Source organism: Panulirus ornatus, chromosome 56, assembly GCF_036320965.1.
Source record: "Panulirus ornatus isolate Po-2019 chromosome 56, ASM3632096v1, whole genome shotgun sequence".
Taxonomy (NCBI): Eukaryota; Metazoa; Arthropoda; class Malacostraca; order Decapoda; family Palinuridae; genus Panulirus; species Panulirus ornatus.
Genome location: NC_092279.1, coordinates 9697093 through 9718835, shown reverse-complemented (window position 1 = coordinate 9718835; position 21743 = coordinate 9697093). Strand labels below are relative to the sequence as shown.

The 21743-nt window shown below is 43.1% G+C and overlaps 1 protein-coding gene and 1 pseudogene across 1 annotated transcript in view; one reads left to right on the top strand and one right to left on the bottom strand.

Annotated features, from left to right (window-relative positions):
• LOC139765869 (dual oxidase 2-like) overlaps positions 1–21743 on the top strand; it is a 188292-nt gene that overhangs the window by 6302 nt on the left and 160247 nt on the right. Inside the window, exon 2 of the mRNA XM_071693732.1 lies at positions 16612–16776. Within this exon, the coding sequence (XP_071549833.1) occupies positions 16612–16776 (165 nt within the window). The remainder of the gene's footprint in view (positions 1–16611; positions 16777–21743) is intronic.
• Positions 13095–13898, bottom strand: LOC139765895 (uncharacterized; annotated as a pseudogene).

The following is a 21743-nucleotide window of genomic DNA, read 5'->3' as shown; positions in this document are numbered from 1 at the left end:
CCAAACTCAGTCACCAGCTTCTGCAGTTTCTCACATGAATCAGCCACCAGCGCTGTATCATCAGCGAACAACAACTGACTCACTTCCCAAGCTCTCTCATCCCCAACAGACTTCATACTTGCCCCTCTTTCCAAAACTCTTGCATTTACCTCCCTAACAACCCCATTCATAAACAAATTAAACAACCATGGAGACATCACACACCCCTGCCGCAAACCTACATTCACTGAGAACCAATCACTTTCCTCTCTTCCTACACGTACACATGCCTTACATCCTCGATAAAAACTTTTCACTGCTTCTAACAACTTTCCTCCCACACCATATATTCTTAATACCTTCCACAGAGCATCTCTATCAACTCTATCATATGCCTTCTCCAGATCCATAAATGCTACATACAAATCCATTTGCTTTTCTAAGTATTTCTCACATACATTCTTCAAAGCAAACACCTGATCCACACATCCTCTACCACTTCTGAAACCACACTGCTCTTCCCCAATCTGATGCTCTGTACATGCCTTCACCCTCTCAATCAATACCCTCCCATATAATTTACCAGGAATACTCAACAAACTTATACCTCTGTAATTTGAGCATTCACTCTTATCCCCTTTGCCTTTGTACAATGGCACTATGCACGCATTCCGCCAATCCTCAGGCACCTCACCATGAGTCATACATACATTAAATAACCTTACCAACCAGTCAACAATACAGTCACCCCCTTTTTTAATAAATTCCACTGCAATACCATCCAAACCTGCTGCCTTGCCGGCTTTCATCTTCCGCAAAGCTTTCACTACCTCTTCTCTGTTTACCAAATCATTTTCCCTAACCCTCTCACTTTGCACACCACCTCGACCAAAACACCCTATATCTGCCACTCTATCATCAAACACATTCAACAAACCTTCAATATACTCACTCCATCTCCTTCTCACATCACCACTACTTGTTATCACCTCCCCATTTGCGCCCTTCACTGAAGTTCCCATTTGCTCCCTTGTCTTACGCACTTTATTTACCTCCTTCCAGAACATCTTTTTATTCTCCCTAAAATTTAATGATGCTCTCTCACCCCAACTCTCATTTGCCCTTTTTTTCACCTCTTGCACCTTTCTCTTGACCTCCTGTCTCTTTCTTTTATACATCTCCCACTCAATTGCATTTTTTCCCTGCAAAAATCGTCCAAATGCCTCTCTCTTCTCTTTCAGTAAGACTCTTACTTCTTCATCCCACCACTCACTACCCTTTCTAATCAACCCACCTCCCACTCTTCTCATGCCACAAGCATCTTTTGCGCAATCCATCACTGATTCCCTAAATACATCCCATTCCTCCCCCACTCCCCTTGCTTCCATTGTTCTCACCTTTTTCCATTCTGTACTCAGTCTCTCCTGGTACTTCCTCACACAGGTCTCCTTCTCAAGCTCACTTACTCTCACCGCCCTCTTCACCCCAACATTCACTCTTCTTTTCTGAAAACCCATACAGATCTTCACCTTAGCCTCCACAAGATAATGATCAGACATCCCTCCAGTTGCACCTCTCAGCACATTAACATCCAAAAGTCTCTCTTTCGCACGCCTGTCAATTAACACGTAATCCAATAACGCTCTCTGGCCATCTCTCCTACTTACATAAGTATACTTATGTATATCTCGCTTTTTAAACCAGGTATTCCCAATCATCAGTCCTTTTTCAGCACATAAATCTACAAGCTCTTCACCATTTCCATTTACAACACTGAACACCCCATGTATACCAATTATTCCCTCAACTGCTACATTACTCACCTTTGCATTCAAATCACCCATCACTATAACCCGGTCTCGTGCATCAAAACCACTAACACACTCATTCAGCTGCTCCCAAAACACTTGCCTCTCTTGATCTTTCTTCTCATGCCCAGGTGCATATGCACCAATAATCACCCACCTCTCTCCATCAACTTTCAGTTTTACCCATATTAATCGAGAATTTACTTTCTTACACTCTATCACATACTCCCACAACTCCTGTTTCAGGAGTATTGCTACTCCTTCCCTTGCTCTTGTCCTCTCACTAACCCCTGACTTTACTCCCCAGACATTCCCAAACCACTCTTCCCCTTTACCCTTGAGCTTCGTTTCACTCAGAGCCAAAACATCCAGGTTCCTTTCCTCAAACATACTACCTATCTCTCCTTTTTTCACATCTTGGTTACATCCACACACATTTAGGCACCCCACTCTGAGCCTTCGAGGAGGATGAGCACTCCCCGCGTGACTCCTTCTTCTGTTTCCCATTTTAGAAAGTTAATATATATATTTTTTTTATCTTTTCTTTCAAACTATTCGCCATTTCCCGCATTAGCGAGGTAGCGTTAAGAACAGAGGACTGGGCCTTTGAGGGATTACCCTCACCTGGCCCAATGCTCTGTTCCTTCTTTTGAAAAAAAAAAAAAAAAAAAAAAATTGTTGCGAACTCAATACTTATTCGAGCAAGTTCGCCAGTAACATATATATGTTACAAATACTATATTGAACCTTGTCTTTGGAAGGACGTTTGATTTGTTATGTTGCACAACTCAGGATAACACCATGATAACGTTATGGGATTAGAACAAACACCAGGGTTAGAATTACTTATAATGAAAGAATTCAAATATACAAGGTGAACATATAAATCAGGCATGAATCATTTACGTTAACACTGAACATGAGTTTAACATTGAACATGAATTTAACATTGAACATGAGTTAACATTCCTGATAAGATTTCAAACCATGAGATCTCTTTCCTTTATGATAATTTATTCGATAGCATTACACTTAGTTAGACCTGACGTGACACAGTAAACATCATCGTTACACTTAGCTAACCCTGACGTGACATAGTAAACATCATCGTTACTCTTAGCTAAGCCTGACGTGACACAACAAACATCTTACAAACTAGGGTATCGGTGGCTACGGCGTTCGAGACAGGGAAAGCCTTCATTACCTTGCTGGGCTCGGGACTGCTGAAGGAATCGACTCCCAGACGATCGTCTGAGCCGTTTAAGTGAAGGACCAGCAAGGCAGGAACAGCTAGCCACGCCTTGACCCGCCATCTATGGCTACGATCAAAAGGTCAAAAGGCTAGGTCAAAAGACTGAATTGTCACGCCCTCATCCCAACGTGATTGGGTGGAGGAGGCCTAAGGTCCGGCCCACATCTTGCCTAGATTTCAAACTCCTTTGTTCCCTAGTTCACGACAGCAGCGAACGTACGGGATGACATACCCCGTAGCTGGCCCTACGCCTTGACCTGACGCCACTGATAAGGGTTTGGGTGCTGGAGGACTGGTAAGCATCTGCTTCAAAATACGATTACTAAGACAAATAACTTGGTCAGGGAAGTGAGGTCCGAGCCGAGGGCAACAACACCCTACACCAAGGCACACCATACACAAAGACACATCATACATATATAAGAGCATGTGGGCACATACACCATGTTCGTAACAATACACTGTATTTTTTTTTTTGTTTTTTTTTTTGTTTTTTTTATACTTTGTCGCTGTCTCCCGCGTTTGCGAGGTAGCGCAAGGAAACAGACGAAAGAAATGGCCCAACCCCCCCCCCCCCCCCCCATACACAATGTACATACACACGTCCACACACGCAAATATACATACCTACACAGCTTTCCATGGTTTACCCCAGACGCTTCACATGCCTTGATTCAATCCACTGACAGCACGTCAACCCCTGTATACCACATCGCTCCAATTCACTCTATTCCTTGCCCTCCTTTCACCCTCCTGCATGTTCAGGCCCCGATCACACAAAATCTTTTTCACTCCATCTTTCCACCTCCAATTTGGTCTCCCTCTTCTCCTCGTTCCCTCCACCTCCGACACATATATCCTCTTGGTCAATCTTTCCTCACTCATTCTCTCCATGTGCCCAAACCATTTCAAAACACCCTCTTCTGCTCTCTCAACCACGCTCTTTTTATTTCCACACATTTCTCTTACCCTTACGTTACTTACTCGATCAAACCACCTCACACCACACACTGTCCTCAAACATCTCATTTCCAGCACATCCATCCTCCTGCGCACAACTCTATCCATAGCCCACGCCTCGCAACCATACAACATTGTTGGAACCACTATTCCTTCAAACATACCCATTTTTGCTTTCCGAGATAATGTTCTCGACTTCCACACATTTTTCAAGGCTCCCAAAATTTTCGCCCCCTCCCCCACCCTATGATCCACTTCCGCTTCCATGGTTCCATCCGCTGACAGATCCACTCCAAGATATCTAAAACACTTTACTTCCTCCAGTTTTTCTCCATTCAAACTCACCTCCCAATTGACTTGACCCTCAACCCTACTGTACCTAATAACCTTGCTCTTATTCACATTACTCTTAACTTTCTTCTTCCACACACTTTACCAAACTCCGTCACCAGCTTCTGCAGTTTCTCACATGAATCAACCACCAGCGCTGTATCATCAGCGAACAACAACTGACTCACTTCCCAAGCTCTCTCATCCCCAACAGACTTCATACTTGCCCCTCTTTCCAAAACTCTTGCATTTACCTCCCTAACAACCCATCCATAAACAAATTAAACAACCATGGAGACATCACACACCCCTGCCGCAAACCTGCATTCACTGAGAACCAATCACTTTCCTCTCTTCCTATACGTACACATGCCTTACATCCTCGAAAAACTTTTCACTGCTTCTAACAACTTCCTCCCACACCATATATTCTTAATACCTTCCACAGAGCATCTCTATCAACTCTATCATATCCCTTCTCCAGATCCATAAATGCTACATACAAATCCATTTGCTTTTCTAAGTATTTCTCACATACATTCTTCAAAGCAAACACCTGATCCACACATCCTCTACCACTTCTGAAACCACACTGCTCTTCCCCAATCTGATGCTCTGTACATGCCTTCACCCTCTCAATCAATACCCTCCCATATAATTTACCAGGAATACTCAACAAACTTACACCTCTGTAATTTGAGCACTCACTCTTATCCCCTTTGCCTTTGTACAATGGCACTATGGCATTCCGCCAATCCTCAGGCACCTCACCATGAGTCATACATACATTAAATAACCTTACCAACCAGTCAACAATACAGTCACCCCTTTTTTAATAAATTCCACTGCAATACCATCCAAACCTGCTTCCTTGCCGGCTTTCATCTTCCGCAAAGCTTTCACTACCTCTTCTCTGTTACCAAATCATTTCCCTAACCCTCTCACTTTGCACACCACCTCGCCCAAAACACCCTATATCTGCCACTCTATCATCAAACACATTCAACAAACCTTCAAAATACTCACTCCATCTCTTCTCACATCACCACTGCTTGTTATCACCTCCCATTTGCGCCCTTCACAGAAGTTCCCATTTGCTCCTGTCTTACGCACTTTATTTACCTCCTTCCAGAACATCTTTTCTTCTCTCTAAATTAATGATATATATATATATATATATATATATATATATATATTTTTATATATATATATTATATATAATATATATATATATATATATATATATATTTTTTTTTTTTTTCTTTTTTTTATTACTTTGTCGCTGTCTCCGGCGTTTGCGAGGTAGCGCAAGGAAACAGACGAAAGAAATGCCCAACCCCCTCATACACATGTATATACATACGTCCACACACGCAAATATACATACCTACACGGCTTTCCATGGTTTACCCCAGACGCTTCACATGCCTTGATTCAATCCACTGACAGCACGTCAACCCCGGTATACCACATCGCTCCAATCACTCTATTCCTTGCCCTCCTTTCACCCTCCTGCATGTTCAGGCCCTGATCACACAAAATCTTTTTCACTCCATCTTTCCACCTCCAATTTTTGGTCTCCCTCTTCTCCTCGTTCCCTCCACCTCCGACACATTATCCTCTTGGGCAATCTTTCCTCACTCATTCTCTCCATGTGCCCAAACCACTTCAAAAACACCCTCTTCTGCTCTCTCAACCACGCTCTTTTTATTTCCACACATCTCTCTTACCCTTACGTTACTCACTCGATCAAACCACCTCACACCACACATTGTCCTCAAACATCTCATTTCCAGCACATCCATCCTCCTGCGCACAACTCTATCCATAGCCCACGCCTCGCAACCATACAACATTGTTGGAACCACTATTCCTTCAAACATACCCATTTTTGCTTTCCGAGATATGTTCTCGACTTCCACACATTCTTCAGGGCCCCCAGAATTTTCGCCCCCTCCCCCACCCTATGATCCACTTCCGCTTCCATGGTTCCATCCGCTGCCAGATCCACTCCCAGATATCTAAAACACTTCACTTCCTCCAGTTTTTTCTCCATTCAAACTCACCTCCCAATTGACTTGACCCTCAACCCTACTGTACCTAATAACCTTGCTCTTATTCACATTTACTCTTAACTTTCTTCTTCCACACACTTTACCAAACTCAGTCACCAGCTTCTGCAGTTTCTCACATGAATCAGCCACCAGCGCTGTATCATCAGCGAACAACAACTGACTCACTTCCCAAGCTCTCTCATCCCCAACAGACTTCATACTTGCCCCTCTTTCCAAAACTCTTGCATTTACCTCCCTAACAACCCCATTCATAAACAAATTAAACAACCATGGAGACATCACACACCCCTGCCGCAAACCTACATTCACTGAGAACCAATCACTTTCCTCTCTTCCTACACGTACACATGCCTTACATCCTCGATAAAAACTTTTCACTGCTTCTAACAACTTTCCTCCCACACCATATATTCTTAATACCTTCCACAGAGCATCTCTATCAACTCTATCATATGCCTTCTCCAGATCCATAAATGCTACATACAAATCCATTTGCTTTTCTAAGTATTTCTCACATACATTCTTCAAAGCAAACACCTGATCCACACATCCTCTACCACTTCTGAAACCACACTGCTCTTCCCCAATCTGATGCTCTGTACATGCCTTCACCCTCTCAATCAATACCCTCCCATATAATTTACCAGGAATACTCAACAAACTTATACCTCTGTAATTTGAGCATTCACTCTTATCCCCTTTGCCTTTGTACAATGGCACTATGCACGCATTCCGCCAATCCTCAGGCACCTCACCATGAGTCATACATACATTAAATAACCTTACCAACCAGTCAACAATACAGTCACCCCCCTTTTTTAATAAATTCCACTGCAATACCATCCAAACCTGCTGCCTTGCCGGCTTTCATCTTCCGCAAAGCTTTCACTACCTCTTCTCTGTTTACCAAATCATTTTCCCTAACCCTCTCACTTTGCACACCACCTCGACCAAAACACCCTATATCTGCCACTCTATCATCAAACACATTCAACAAACCTTCAATATACTCACTCCATCTCCTTCTCACATCACCACTACTTGTTATCACCTCCCCATTTGCGCCCTTCACTGAAGTTCCCATTTGCTCCCTTGTCTTACGCACTTTATTTACCTCCTTCCAGAACATCTTTTTATTCTCCCTAAAATTTAATGATGCTCTCTCACCCCAACTCTCATTTGCCCTTTTTTTCACCTCTTGCACCTTTCTCTTGACCTCCTGTCTCTTTCTTTTATACATCTCCCACTCAATTGCATTTTTTTCCCTGCAAAAATCGTCCAAATGCCTCTCTCTTCTCTTTCAGTAATACTCTTACTTCTTCATCCCACCACTCACTACCCTTTCTAATCAACCCACCTCCCACTCTTCTCATGCCACAAGCATCTTTTGCGCAATCCATCACTGATTCCCTAAATACATCCCATTCCTCCCCCACTCCCCTTGCTTCCATTGTTCTCACCTTTTTCCATTCTGTACTCAGTCTCTCCTGGTACTTCCTCACACAGGTCTCCTTCTCAAGCTCACTTACTCTCACCGCCCTCTTCACCCCAACATTCACTCTTCTTTTCTGAAAACCCATACAGATCTTCACCTTAGCCTCCACAAGATAATGATCAGACATCCCTCCAGTTGCACCTCTCAGCACATTAACATCCAAAAGTCTCTCTTTCGCACGCCTGTCAATTAACACGTAATCCAATAACGCTCTCTGGCCATCTCTCCTACTTACATAAGTATACTTATGTATATCTCGCTTTTTAAACCAGGTATTCCCAATCATCAGTCCTTTTTCAGCACATAAATCTACAAGCTCTTCACCATTTCCATTTACAACACTGAACACCCCATGTATACCAATTATTCCCTCAACTGCTACATTACTCACCTTTGCATTCAAATCACCCATCACTATAACCCGGTCTCGTGCATCAAAACCACTAACACACTCATTCAGCTGCTCCCAAAACACTTGCCTCTCTTGATCTTTCTTCTCATGCCCAGGTGCATATGCACCAATAATCACCCACCTCTCTCCATCAACTTTCAGTTTTACCCATATTAATCGAGAATTTACTTTCTTACACTCTATCACATACTCCCACAACTCCTGTTTCAGGAGTATTGCTACTCCTTCCCTTGCTCTTGTCCTCTCACTAACCCCTGACTTTACTCCCCAGACATTCCCAAACCACTCTTCCCCTTTACCCTTGAGCTTCGTTTCACTCAGAGCCAAAACATCCAGGTTCCTTTCCTCAAACATACTACCTATCTCTCCTTTTTTCACATCTTGGTTACATCCACACACATTTAGGCACCCCACTCTGAGCCTTCGAGGAGGATGAGCACTCCCCGCGTGACTCCTTCTTCTGTTTCCCATTTTAGAAAGTTAATATATATATTTTTTTTATCTTTTCTTTCAAACTATTCGCCATTTCCCGCATTAGCGAGGTAGCGTTAAGAACAGAGGACTGGGCCTTTGAGGGATTACCCTCACCTGGCCCAATGCTCTGTTCCTTCTTTTGAAAAAAAAAAAAAAAAAAAAAATTGTTGCGAACTCAATACTTATTCGAGCAAGTTCGCCAGTAACATATATATGTTACAAATACTATATTGAACCTTGTCTTTGGAAGGACGTTTGATTTGTTATGTTGCACAACTCAGGATAACACCATGATAACGTTATGGGATTAGAACAAACACCAGGGTTAGAATTACTTATAATGAAAGAATTCAAATATACAAGGTGAACATATAAATCAGGCATGAATCATTTACGTTAACACTGAACATGAGTTTAACATTGAACATGAATTTAACATTGAACATGAGTTAACATTCCTGATAAGATTTCAAACCATGAGATCTCTTTCCTTTATGATAATTTATTCGATAGCATTACACTTAGTTAGACCTGACGTGACACAGTAAACATCATCGTTACACTTAGCTAACCCTGACGTGACATAGTAAACATCATCGTTACTCTTAGCTAAGCCTGACGTGACACAACAAACATCTTACAAACTAGGGTATCGGTGGCTACGGCGTTCGAGACAGGGAAAGCCTTCATTACCTTGCTGGGCTCGGGACTGCTGAAGGAATCGACTCCCAGACGATCGTCTGAGCCGTTTAAGTGAAGGACCAGCAAGGCAGGAACAGCTAGCCACGCCTTGACCCGCCATCTATGGCTACGATCAAAAGGTCAAAAGGCTAGGTCAAAAGACTGAATTGTCACGCCCTCATCCCAACGTGATTGGGTGGAGGAGGCCTAAGGTCCGGCCCACATCTTGCCTAGATTTCAAACTCCTTTGTTCCCTAGTTCACGACAGCAGCGAACGTACGGGATGACATACCCCGTAGCTGGCCCTACGCCTTGACCTGACGCCACTGATAAGGGTTTGGGTGCTGGAGGACTGGTAAGCATCTGCTTCAAAATACGATTACTAAGACAAATAACTTGGTCAGGGAAGTGAGGTCCGAGCCGAGGGCAACAACACCCTACACCAAGGCACACCATACACAAAGACACATCATACATATATAAGAGCATGTGGGCACATACACCATGTTCGTAACAATACACTGTATTTTTTTTTTTGTTTTTTTTTTTGTTTTTTTTATACTTTGTCGCTGTCTCCCGCGTTTGCGAGGTAGCGCAAGGAAACAGACGAAAGAAATGGCCCAACCCCCCCCCCCCCCCATACACAATGTACATACACACGTCCACACACGCAAATATACATACCTACACAGCTTTCCATGGTTTACCCCAGACGCTTCACATGCCTTGATTCAATCCACTGACAGCACGTCAACCCCTGTATACCACATCGCTCCAATTCACTCTATTCCTTGCCCTCCTTTCACCCTCCTGCATGTTCAGGCCCCGATCACACAAAATCTTTTTCACTCCATCTTTCCACCTCCAATTTGGTCTCCCTCTTCTCCTCGTTCCCTCCACCTCCGACACATATATCCTCTTGGTCAATCTTTCCTCACTCATTCTCTCCATGTGCCCAAACCATTTCAAAACACCCTCTTCTGCTCTCTCAACCACGCTCTTTTTATTTCCACACATTTCTCTTACCCTTACGTTACTTACTCGATCAAACCACCTCACACCACACACTGTCCTCAAACATCTCATTTCCAGCACATCCATCCTCCTGCGCACAACTCTATCCATAGCCCACGCCTCGCAACCATACAACATTGTTGGAACCACTATTCCTTCAAACATACCCATTTTTGCTTTCCGAGATAATGTTCTCGACTTCCACACATTTTTCAAGGCTCCCAAAATTTTCGCCCCCTCCCCCACCCTATGATCCACTTCCGCTTCCATGGTTCCATCCGCTGACAGATCCACTCCAAGATATCTAAAACACTTTACTTCCTCCAGTTTTTCTCCATTCAAATACACTGTATATATATATATATATATATATATATATATATATATATATATATATATATATATATATATATATATATATATATATATATATATATATATATATATATACATATATATATATATATATATATATATATATATATATATATATATATATATATATATATATATATATATATATATATATGTATACTTATTATATATTCATATATTTTGCTTTGTCGCTGTTTCCCGCGTTTGCGAGGTAGCGCAAGGAAACAGACGAAAGAAATGGCCCAAACCACCCCCATACACATGTATATACATACACGTCCACAAACGCAAATATACATACCCATACATCTCAATGTACACATATATATACACACACAGACACATACATATATACACATGCACACAATTCACACTGTCTGCTTTTATTCATTCCCATCGCCACCTCGCCACACATGGAATAACATCCCCCTCCCCCCTCATGTGTGCGAGGTAGCGCTAGGAAAAGACAACAAAGGCCCCACTCGTTCACACTCAGTCTCTAGCTGTCATGCAATAATGCCCGAAACCACAGCTCCCTTTCCACATCCAGGCCCCACAGAACTTTCCATGGTTTACCCCAGACGCTTCACATGCCCTGATTCAATCCACTGACAGCACGTCGACCCCGGTATACCACATCGATCCAATTCATTCTATTCCTTGCCCGCCTTTCACCCTCCTGCATGTTCAGGCCCCGATCACTCAAAATCTTTTTCAATCCATCTTTCCACCTCCAATTTGATATCCCTTTTCTCCTCGCTCCCTCCACCTCCGACACATATATCCTCTTGGTCACTCTTTCCTCACTCATTCTCTCCATGTGCCCAAACCATTTCAAAACACCCTCTTCCGCTCTCTCAACCACGCTCTTTTTATTTCCACACATCTTTCTTACCCTTACATTACTTACTCGATCAAACCACCTCACACCACACATTGTCCTCAAACATCTCATTTCCAGCACATCCACCCTCCTGCGCACAACTCTATCCATAGCCCACGCCTCGCAACCATACAACATTGTTGGAACCACTATTCCTTCAAACATACCCATTTTTGCTTTCCGAGATAATGCTCTCGACTTCCACACATTCTTCAAGGCTCCCATGATTTTCGCCCCCTCCCCCACCCTATGATTCACTTCCGCTTCCATGGTTCCATCCGCTGCCAGATCCACTCCCAGATATCTAAAACACTTTACTTCCTCCAGTTTTTCTCCACTCAAACTTACCTCCCAATTGACTTGACCCTCAACCCTACTGTACCTAATAACCTTGCTCTTATTCACATTTACTCTTAACTTTCTTCTTTCACACACTTTACCAAACTCAGTCACCAGCTTCTGCAGTTTCTCACATGAATCAGCCACCAGCGCTGTATCATCAGCGAATAACAACTGACTCACTTCCCAAGCTCTCTCATCCCCAACAGACTTCATACTTGCCCCTCTTTTCAAAACTCTTGCATTTACCTCCCTAACAACCCCATCCATAAGCAAATTAAACAACCATGAAGACATCACACACCCCTGCCGCAAACCTACATTCACTGAGAACCAATCACTTTCCTCTCTTCCTACACGTACACATGCCTTACATCCTCGATAAAAACTTTTCACTGCTTCTAACAACTTTCCTCCCACACCATATATTCTTAATACCTTCCACAGAGCATCTCTATCAACTCTATCATATGCCCTCTCCAGATCCATAAATGCTACATACAAATCCATTTGCTTTTCTAAGTATTTCTCACATACATCTTCAAAGCAAACACCTGATCCACACATCCTCTACCACTTCTGAAACCACACTGCTTTTCCCCAATCTGATGCTATATATATATATATATATATATATATATATATATATATATATATATATATATATATATATATATATATATATATATCTCCTTTCTTCCTTTCAAACTATTCGCCACTTCCCGCATTAGCAAGGTAGCGTTAAGAACAGAGGACTGGGCCTCTGAGGGAATATCCTCACCTGGCCCCTTCTCTGTTCCTTCTTTGGAAAATTAAAAAAAAGAAAACAAGAGGGGAGGATTTCCAGCCCCCCCGCTCCCTCCCCTTTTAGTCGCCTTCTACGACACGCAGGGAATACGTGGGAAGTATTCTTTCTCCCCTATCCCTAGGGATGATATATATATATATATATATATATATATATATATATATATATATATATATATATATATATATATATATATGAGAAAACCAAATTTATTCGTAATCACTATCAAAGAAAACGTCATCGTCTTCATTATCACTGGCGATGTTAATAATAACGGGTTCGACTCCCTCGTGTATGTTGTCAGTCCTCCAGTATTCTTCTTCAGAATTACGGGAGTGCTGAACAGCTCCCGCCCACACGTCCTTGTGTACCAATTGCCTGGCTTCTTCCAATCTTGCCTTTAAGTCCGTCCGGGTAAACCGCTGGAGTGTGGAGCGCACATGACGCTTCATAAATCCCCATACTTGCTGGATGGCGTTGAGCTCGGGGTGGCCAGGTGGCAACCGTATGACCTCGTGGCCCCACATACGGATGGTGTTGTCGATCTTATACTGGGGCTGTGGACGGTTCTGCTGGCAGAGGACCAGCAGCTCAGGGCGAGTGGCAGCAGGTAGGATGGAAATCTTGCTCCAGCCACCTGATGATGAGGTCCGCCTTCCTGGTGGCCGTAGTAGGGCATCGACTCTCCTCCGTCAGCTGGCTGTGGTATGGTGCATTGTCTAGCACAAGTATCGATGGCTCTGGCAGTGACGGAAGGAGCTGCGTTGTTAGCCATCGCAGGAACAGTTCGGCATTCATTTCTCCATGATAATCACCCTGGTTGGTCTTGGCTGGGTAGCACAGGTATGAGCTGTCTACAAAGCCTTCGTCCGTGCCACCTGCGACCACTACAAATCGCTCCCCTTCACCAGGTGTTACCTGACGACTGTACGTGGTGTTGCTTGGAGCTTGTGTGGTATCTAGCCACTCCCTACTGTGGCCCATCCTGGTGGTAAACCACGTCTCATCCACATATACCACCTTCCTTCCCTCCTCTCGGTGGCGCTGTAGAGCCCGGAGAGCGTCAATCCGACGACACAACGTCCAGCGATTCCCTCCTTACATACATCTTTCGCTGTGACAGTCTGTATTGAAATCACATGGTGTGCAGGATCCGCTAAACTCTGGTGTCAGAGGTATCCTCCGGGAGGATCCCATGTGTTTTCAGGTTCGCTGATATGACTCTCGGTGTTAAATATTGTTTTTCCGAAATCTTCTTGTGGATGTGGCGCCGTATTGCACCGACAGTAAAGATATCACAAACAGCCGATGTAGGCGGTGGTGGTGCCGGTGTGGAATGGGAGGCTGTGGTGGTGGTGTTGGATATTATATTAAGGCATATATTTCTTATTCAAAAACGTAAAGAACACATGAAGTACCCATAAACGATTTCATTTGGTTGTCCAAAACCAAAACTGACTTCATTCTTCTTGTCGCTGTCAACACGTCGGTTATTAACAACGGGATTACCTGTTGCTTTCATGGTCGTTTGACGCACTCTGGTTTTCACGTCCATACACAATAACAGTATTACATATCATTACTAATGTATGATACATATATACATACTGTCATACCTATTATTAATGTACGTAATTAGAATACGACAAAATCAAATTTAGACAATGGTTGGTGTAAATATGGGGTGAAGACGGAAATGGGGAGGGAGATACTGCGATATTGGGGGGGTCTAGGGGGGGGGGTTCGAAGTGTTGAGGGAGGGTTAGACGACTACCCCACACTCGTCTGATTCCCTATAACGCCTTCGATATGATGACTGGCGTAAGCTTAATATCACTCAGTAAACTCCTCACATAGCACATATAGCAATGTGGTATGTCAGCCATAAATTAGGCCCGGGTGTTAAGGATAGTGTGCTGAAATATCATGGTGATACAACCATTCGTTTAGCAGAAATTTGTGAAAATCAGCGTTTGTCCGCCGCTGAAACGTATAGGAACTCTTGAGAAGGGGGATAAGCGGCTCACATATCAGCAGTCTGATCTATCATCTTCCTCTTGGTGTTTCCATATATCCCTTCCTTCAATTAACAACTTTCACTATCAACATGTAGTTTAATCACCTACTGACAACTCCCCATTAGATCAAAAAGAGATGCACTGTAGTATGTAGTTAAGCCTTTCCAGCAGGTCAAATCACTAATCAGGTATCTATTAAGAGTTTCAAAGTTTATTTTATGTATCCTTACGTATACTGTCTCGTGTATCCTTATATGTAATGTTGATATATAAATATATTAGGCCCGTCTCCCTTTTACTTTGAACGGTCGCCATGCCCTCTGACGGCAGAAGTGATAAGTTCTTAGGCAGTTAACACGTTCCCTTGGGTCTCGCTCATTTCATATATGCTTGCATGTTTGTGTATAAGCTCAGTGTCATGTCTTCACCAGTGTCTTTCACCATTCCTACTTGGCGCAATGAGTAGGATAAAGGAGGGGTGCAAGAAGACAGACACAGTGACGCAAGATATTGCTAGCCACCATAACACGCCATAACTGCCTTTGGTGCCCAGCCTCACGTGCTGCCGACCTGCATTTCCTGTGCCGTACCTCTCCCCCCCCCCCCCCCCCCCCCCCCCGTACGTCGCTGACCGTCTGTAGTCTGCCGTGACCATCCCAGGTGTTTTTCGCCGTGATTTTAACGGCCCAAGGTTGACACCTTGCCCCTGCCCACATCGGGACCCTGTGCTGTTACTTTGTTTCCCCGACGCCTATGAATCATCCCCAGTACCAACGTTGCCATGCCCGGCGTCGCAATCGTTGGAGAACGCGCGCCACCAAACAAGCAGAACGCCCATCAGCAGTGTGATGGCTGTGGTGTCACGATACATCCTTAAGGACGAGAGAAGCAGTGTCTTGCCAGGAGAGAGTGCTCCCATTATGGCAGCACGGGACCCATCAAGGAAGTGCGTCGCAAGACGCTACAGGATTCACAGAAAGTCCGTGACAACAAGCTGCCCGTTGCCTGAAGCCAACATCCCGCGCCCAAAGTAAACGTCGGAGTGTTTTTACTTGAAGGGACACGTCGAGGGGCAAAAACGACAGCCATCGGACCACGACAGCTGCAACAGCATGGTCTCTGCAAGTCTGACCCCTTTTCTCCGCAGGACGAGGAGGTTCTCTTGGCAAACAGCAGCTACTAAACTCACCTGTGGGATCATTCAAGGCAGTTCTTACACTACTACACTACCCCTACCTGTGTCCCGTCTTAACGCCTCTCACCGAGGTAGAGGCCACAAAGACGGTGTGGTGGCATGGCATCACAACACATGAACATTACGTATATGTAAGGATACATGATATATAGTATACATGAGGGTACATAACATGAACTTCCGCACCCGCACCCAGACTATCTCATTTCGATCAGTTGAAGGTAAATAGGAGTTACGTTAGGTAATTACTCCAGTGCATTATAACTTACACATAAAGAAGTCGTTCATCCTTGTTATCGGTGGTTCTGTCAAGTGGTTCATAAGGTTGACTGATTTTTTTTTTTTTAGATTTACCAAAGGCAGTGTCGTGAACATTTGGGTCCACATACTAACCACAGCGACGGTCACATCATAGACCAAAGTTATAGGATTATGATCTAATGATAATAATGATATATTAATAATAACAATAGTGATTATGATAACAACAGCAACCTATTATTACCACTGCAGCAGGTGGACGCTGACGGCTTTGGTGTTGGTAGCGGTGGCGGGTCAACGGTGTCAACACAATACTAGGACGCTTCGGCCTGATCCGTGCAGTTGGGCTACGGAGGAGGTTGGGCGGGACTCCTTCTTGGATTGGCTCATCAGTGGCTGCCTTATCGGTGACGAAAAGTAAGTTTGGTACCTATTGACGCCTATATATATGTATTGCACAGAAGGGAGGAAATCATACACACTTAACTAGGCAAGGCTTAGTGAACAATCTAGTGTATATTCGTATAGATAAAAACGATTACAGTAGCAAATAAATGTCGCCCAGGGAAGCAGATCCACACCCATTTGGATACGATATAAGCTGAGGTCTCTATACAAAGCAATTGCTGACAAATAAGTGTATTTTGAATACTGACCTCAAACAGAACGCTGGTTAAAGTTTTCCTGTCACATGACCAACTAGTGTAAACATTTTTTTACATTTGGCGTGGTATCATCTTCCCATTGCAGCATGGTGATGTATGAGAGAATGTGGATTATGTGTTTGCTTTGAAGAATGTATTTGAGGAATACTTAGAAAAACAAATGGATTTGTATGTAGCATTTATGGACCTGGAGAAGGCATATGACAGAGTTGATAGAGATACTCTGTGGAAGGTATTAAGAGTGCAAGGTGTGGGAGGCAGGTTGCTAGAAGCAATGAAAAGTTTTTATCGAGGATTTAAGGCATGTGTACGAGTAGGAAGAGAGGAAAGTGATTGGTTCCCAGTGAATGTCGGTTTGCGGCAGGGGTGCGTGATATGTCCATGGTTATTTAAGTTTCTTATGGATGGGGTTGTTAGGAGGATGAATGCAAGAGTTTTTGAGAGAGGGGCAAGTATGCAGTCTGTTGTGGATGAGAGATCTTGGGAAGTGAGTCAGTTGTTGTTCGCTGATGATACATCGCTGGTGGCTGATTCGGGTGAGAAGCTGCAGAAGCTGGTGACTGAGTTTGGTAAAGTGTGTGAAAGAAGAAAGCTGAGAGTAAATGTGAAAAAGAGCAAGGTTATTAGGTACAGTAGGGTTGAGAGACAAGTCAATTGGGAGGTAAATCTGAATAGAGAAAAACTGGAAGAAGTCAAGTGTTTTAGATAACAGGCAGTGGATGGAAACATGGAAACGGAAGCGAGTCACAGGTAGGGGTAGGGGGCGAAGGTTCTGGGAGTGTTGAAGAATGTGTGGAAGGCGAGAACATTATCTCGAAAAGCAAAAATGGGTATATTTGAAGGAATAGTGGTCCCAACAATGTTATATGGTTGCGAGGCGTGGGCTATAGATAGGGTTGTGCGGAGGAGTGTAGATTTGTTGGAAATGAAATGTTTGAGGACAATGTGTGGTGTGAGGTGGTTTGATCGGTAAGTAATGAAAGGTTAAGAGAGATGTGTGGTAATGATAAAAGTGTGGTTGAAAGAGCAGAAGAGGGTATATTGAAATGGTTTGGTCACATGGAGAGAGTGAATGATGACAGATGGACAAAGAGAATATATGTGGCAGAGGTGGAGGGAATGAGAAGTGGGAGACCAAATTGGAGGTGGAAGGATGGAGTGAAAAAGATTTTAAGCGATTGAGGCCTGAACATGCAGGAGGGTGAAAGGTGTGCAAGGAATAGAGTGAATTGGAACGATGTGGTATACCGGGGTCGACGTCCTGTCAATGGATTTGAAGCAGGGCATGTGAAGCGTCTGGGGTAAACTATGGAAAGTTTTGTGAGGCCTGGATGTGGAAAGGGAGCTGTGATTTCGGTGCATTATACATGACAGTTAGAGACTGAGTGTGAACGAATGTGGCCTTTGTTGTCTTTTCCTAGCGCTACCTCGCGCGCGTGCGGGTGGAGGGGGTTGTCATTTCGTGTGTGGCGGGGTGGCGAAGGGAATGAATAAGGGCAGCAAGTATGATTTATGTACATGTGTATATATGTATATGTTTGTGTGTATATATATGTATACATTGAAATGTATAGGTATGTATATGTGCATGTGTGGACGTGTATGTATATACATGTGTATGTGGGTGGGTTGGGCCATTCTTTCATCTGTTTCTTTGCGCTACCTCGCTAACGCGAGAGACAGCGACAAAGTATAATATAGAAAAAAAGTAATAGCGAGGTAGCGTCAAGAACAGAGGATTGAGCCTTAGAGGAAATATCCTAACTTCTCTGTTTCTTCTTTTGGAAAATCAAAAATGGGAGGGGAGGATTTTCAGCCCCCTGTCTCCTTCTACGACACGCAGGGAATACGTGGGAAGTATTCTTTCTCCCCTGTCCGAAGGGATTATATATATATTTGCAGATACGGTTGTGCGGAGGAGGGTGGATGTGTTGGAAATGAGATGTTTGAGGACAATATGTGGTGTGAGGTGGTTTGATCGAGTAAGTAATGAAAGGGTAAGAGAGATGTGTGGTAATAAAAAGACTGTGGTTGAGATAGCGGAAGAGGGTGTATTGAAATGGTTTGGTCACATGGAGAGAATGAGTGAATAAAGATTGACAAAGAGGATATATGTGTCAGAGGTAGAGGGAACGAGGAGAAGTGGGAGACCATATTGGAGGTGGAAGGATGGAGTGAAAAAGATTTTGAGCGATCGGGGCCTGAACATGCAGGAGGGTGAAAGGCGTGCAAGGAATAGAGTGAATTGGAACGATGTGGTATACCGGGGGTCGTCGTGCTGTCAATGGATTGAACCAGGGAACGTAAAGCGTCTGGGGTAAACCATGGAAAGTTTTGTGGGGCCTGGATGTGGAAAGGGAGCTGTGGTTTCGGTGCATTAAACATGACGGCTAGAGACTGAGTGTGAACTAATGTGGACTTTGTTGTCTTTTCCTAGCGCTACCTCGCGCGCGTGCGGGGGGAGGGAGTTGTCATTTCACGTGTGGCAGGGTGGCGACGGGAATGAATAAAGGCAGCAAGTATGAATTATGTACATGTGTAAATGTGTATATATCTGTGTATGTATATATATATGTATACGTTGAAATGTATAGGTATGTGTGTGTGTGGATGTGTATGTATATTCATGTGTGTGTGGGTGGGTTGGACTATTCTTTCGTCTGTTTCCATGCGCTACCTCGCTTATGCGGGAAACAGCGACAAAGTATAATATTAGAAAAAAAAGAAAAACGAATATATATATATATATATATATATATATATATATATATATATATATATATATATATATATATATATATATATTAGATTTATCTATTTATTCATTTATTTATTTATCATGATCATGATTAGAGGAGGTAAGTCAGGCTAATGGCTCACTCAGATAGTGATGAATTAATTGCATTAGGGCATCATTAAGCACATTGTTTTACTCTCCCTATACGTGTCAAATGTATCTTTCATTATTTCATTTCCAGTACAGGTTTATATCTAATTTGATATAAAGTGTTTCCTCTGCACACATTTCTCATTACTTCTTTGCAGAAATTTTTTCGGCAAAAATATTTATCTCAGTGAGCGCAATTTTTACAGCTCTGCGAGTCGTTTTTTTTTATTCTTTTTTGTGGGTTCTTTATAAGGATAAACTTCAAATCAGCCCGCTTTTTTCAATAGGCATGTTTTATTTTCTCTGTGGACTTTTTTCATTAAGCACAATTGTCTTAGTGGGCACTTTTTCTCATAGTAGGTGGTAAAGCTTCGTTGGTCACACGCTTTTTTCTGTGGTCACATTTTCGTTAATGAAGATGGAGTTTTTCCTCAGTGGTCTTATTTTCCTCTGTTTTATTTCTATTTAGGGCAATAGAATTTTTTACTTTATTCAGTGGATTCCCATTCTCAGTAAGTTTGACATAGAGGTATGATTTCTTTTTCATGAAACAAAAATGTCTTCAAACTAAAGAAAGCATTTTATCAAGAAAAACTTTTTTTTTCTTTTTTTTTTCTTTTTTTTTACTTAGAAGTGTTTACCTAGGGCAGACGAATTTTTGTCAACCGTTATTTTGGCTTTGAATGATTTAAAGATTTCTGTCAGCTCTGAGAGAAACGAAAGGACAACGAAAGGGGGAGGAATGATTTGGAAATATTCTAGCGGTAAAGCCAGGGTATAGTGGCGTGGGCAAGAGTTAAGAAAGGCGTAGCGCTTCCATGGAAGGAGTTGTGGGAATATGTAAAAGGGTTTAAGGAAGTGAGCTCCAGACTGATGTGGTTATGATGAAAGTATATTACGGGAGATATGTGATTAGTAGTGCATAGTCACTTAGGAACGATTGGTAATAGGAAGAGTTGAATGTTTTGGGTGGAACTGAGTGGTGTGTCAGCAGTTGTAATGCGGGGATCAAGTATTTGTGTTCGGTGATTTGAATGCGGGAATGGGTAATATGGCACCTGACGTTATAATTGGGGGGCGGGGATGGGGTATCCAGTGTCGTGAATGGAAATGATAAACAACTTGTAGAGTTGTGTGTTGTAAAAGCACAGGCAACAGGGAATACCTAATTTAGAAAGAGGGCCTTACATGAGTATGCTTGAGTGAATAGAGTAGATGAGAAGTGGGCATTCGTAGATTATAACAGGCTTGCAAAAGAGATTCTTGGATGTGTATTTGCTGAGAGGGGCAGCTCGTGGGATGTCTTTGTATTACTTAATAGGGGAGAGGATGAAGGTCTGTAGAGGCTTTAGGGCAAGAATGATTGATATGGATGGAAAGCGGGTTGTGGAAGTGAGTCAGCTTTGGAAAGATACTCGTAAAGAGAAACAAGGAGAGACTGATTATAGAATAACAAGAAGGTGTGAACAAATGATGCTAGATGAGAGTGTGAGGAATGGGAGGCATTTAGGCAAGCATATTTACGTGTTTGAGAGAAGTGAGTGGTTTGTGGAAGGTGGGAGATAAGCATTTTACCAACCAATCAACAGCGCAGTCACCCCATTCCTTAACAGCATCAAGAGCAATACTATCGCATCTAGCCAGCTTACCACATTTCAACCACCGTAAGACTTTCACAACTTCGCATCCCACCCCGACCCAAACACCCCACATATTCCACTCTGTAGTCCAACACATTCATCAGCCCTTCAAAATACTCACTCTATCTCTTCATTTCATCACCGGATGTGATCACTTCCCCTTTTGCGCCCCATCATCATGTTCCCATTCGT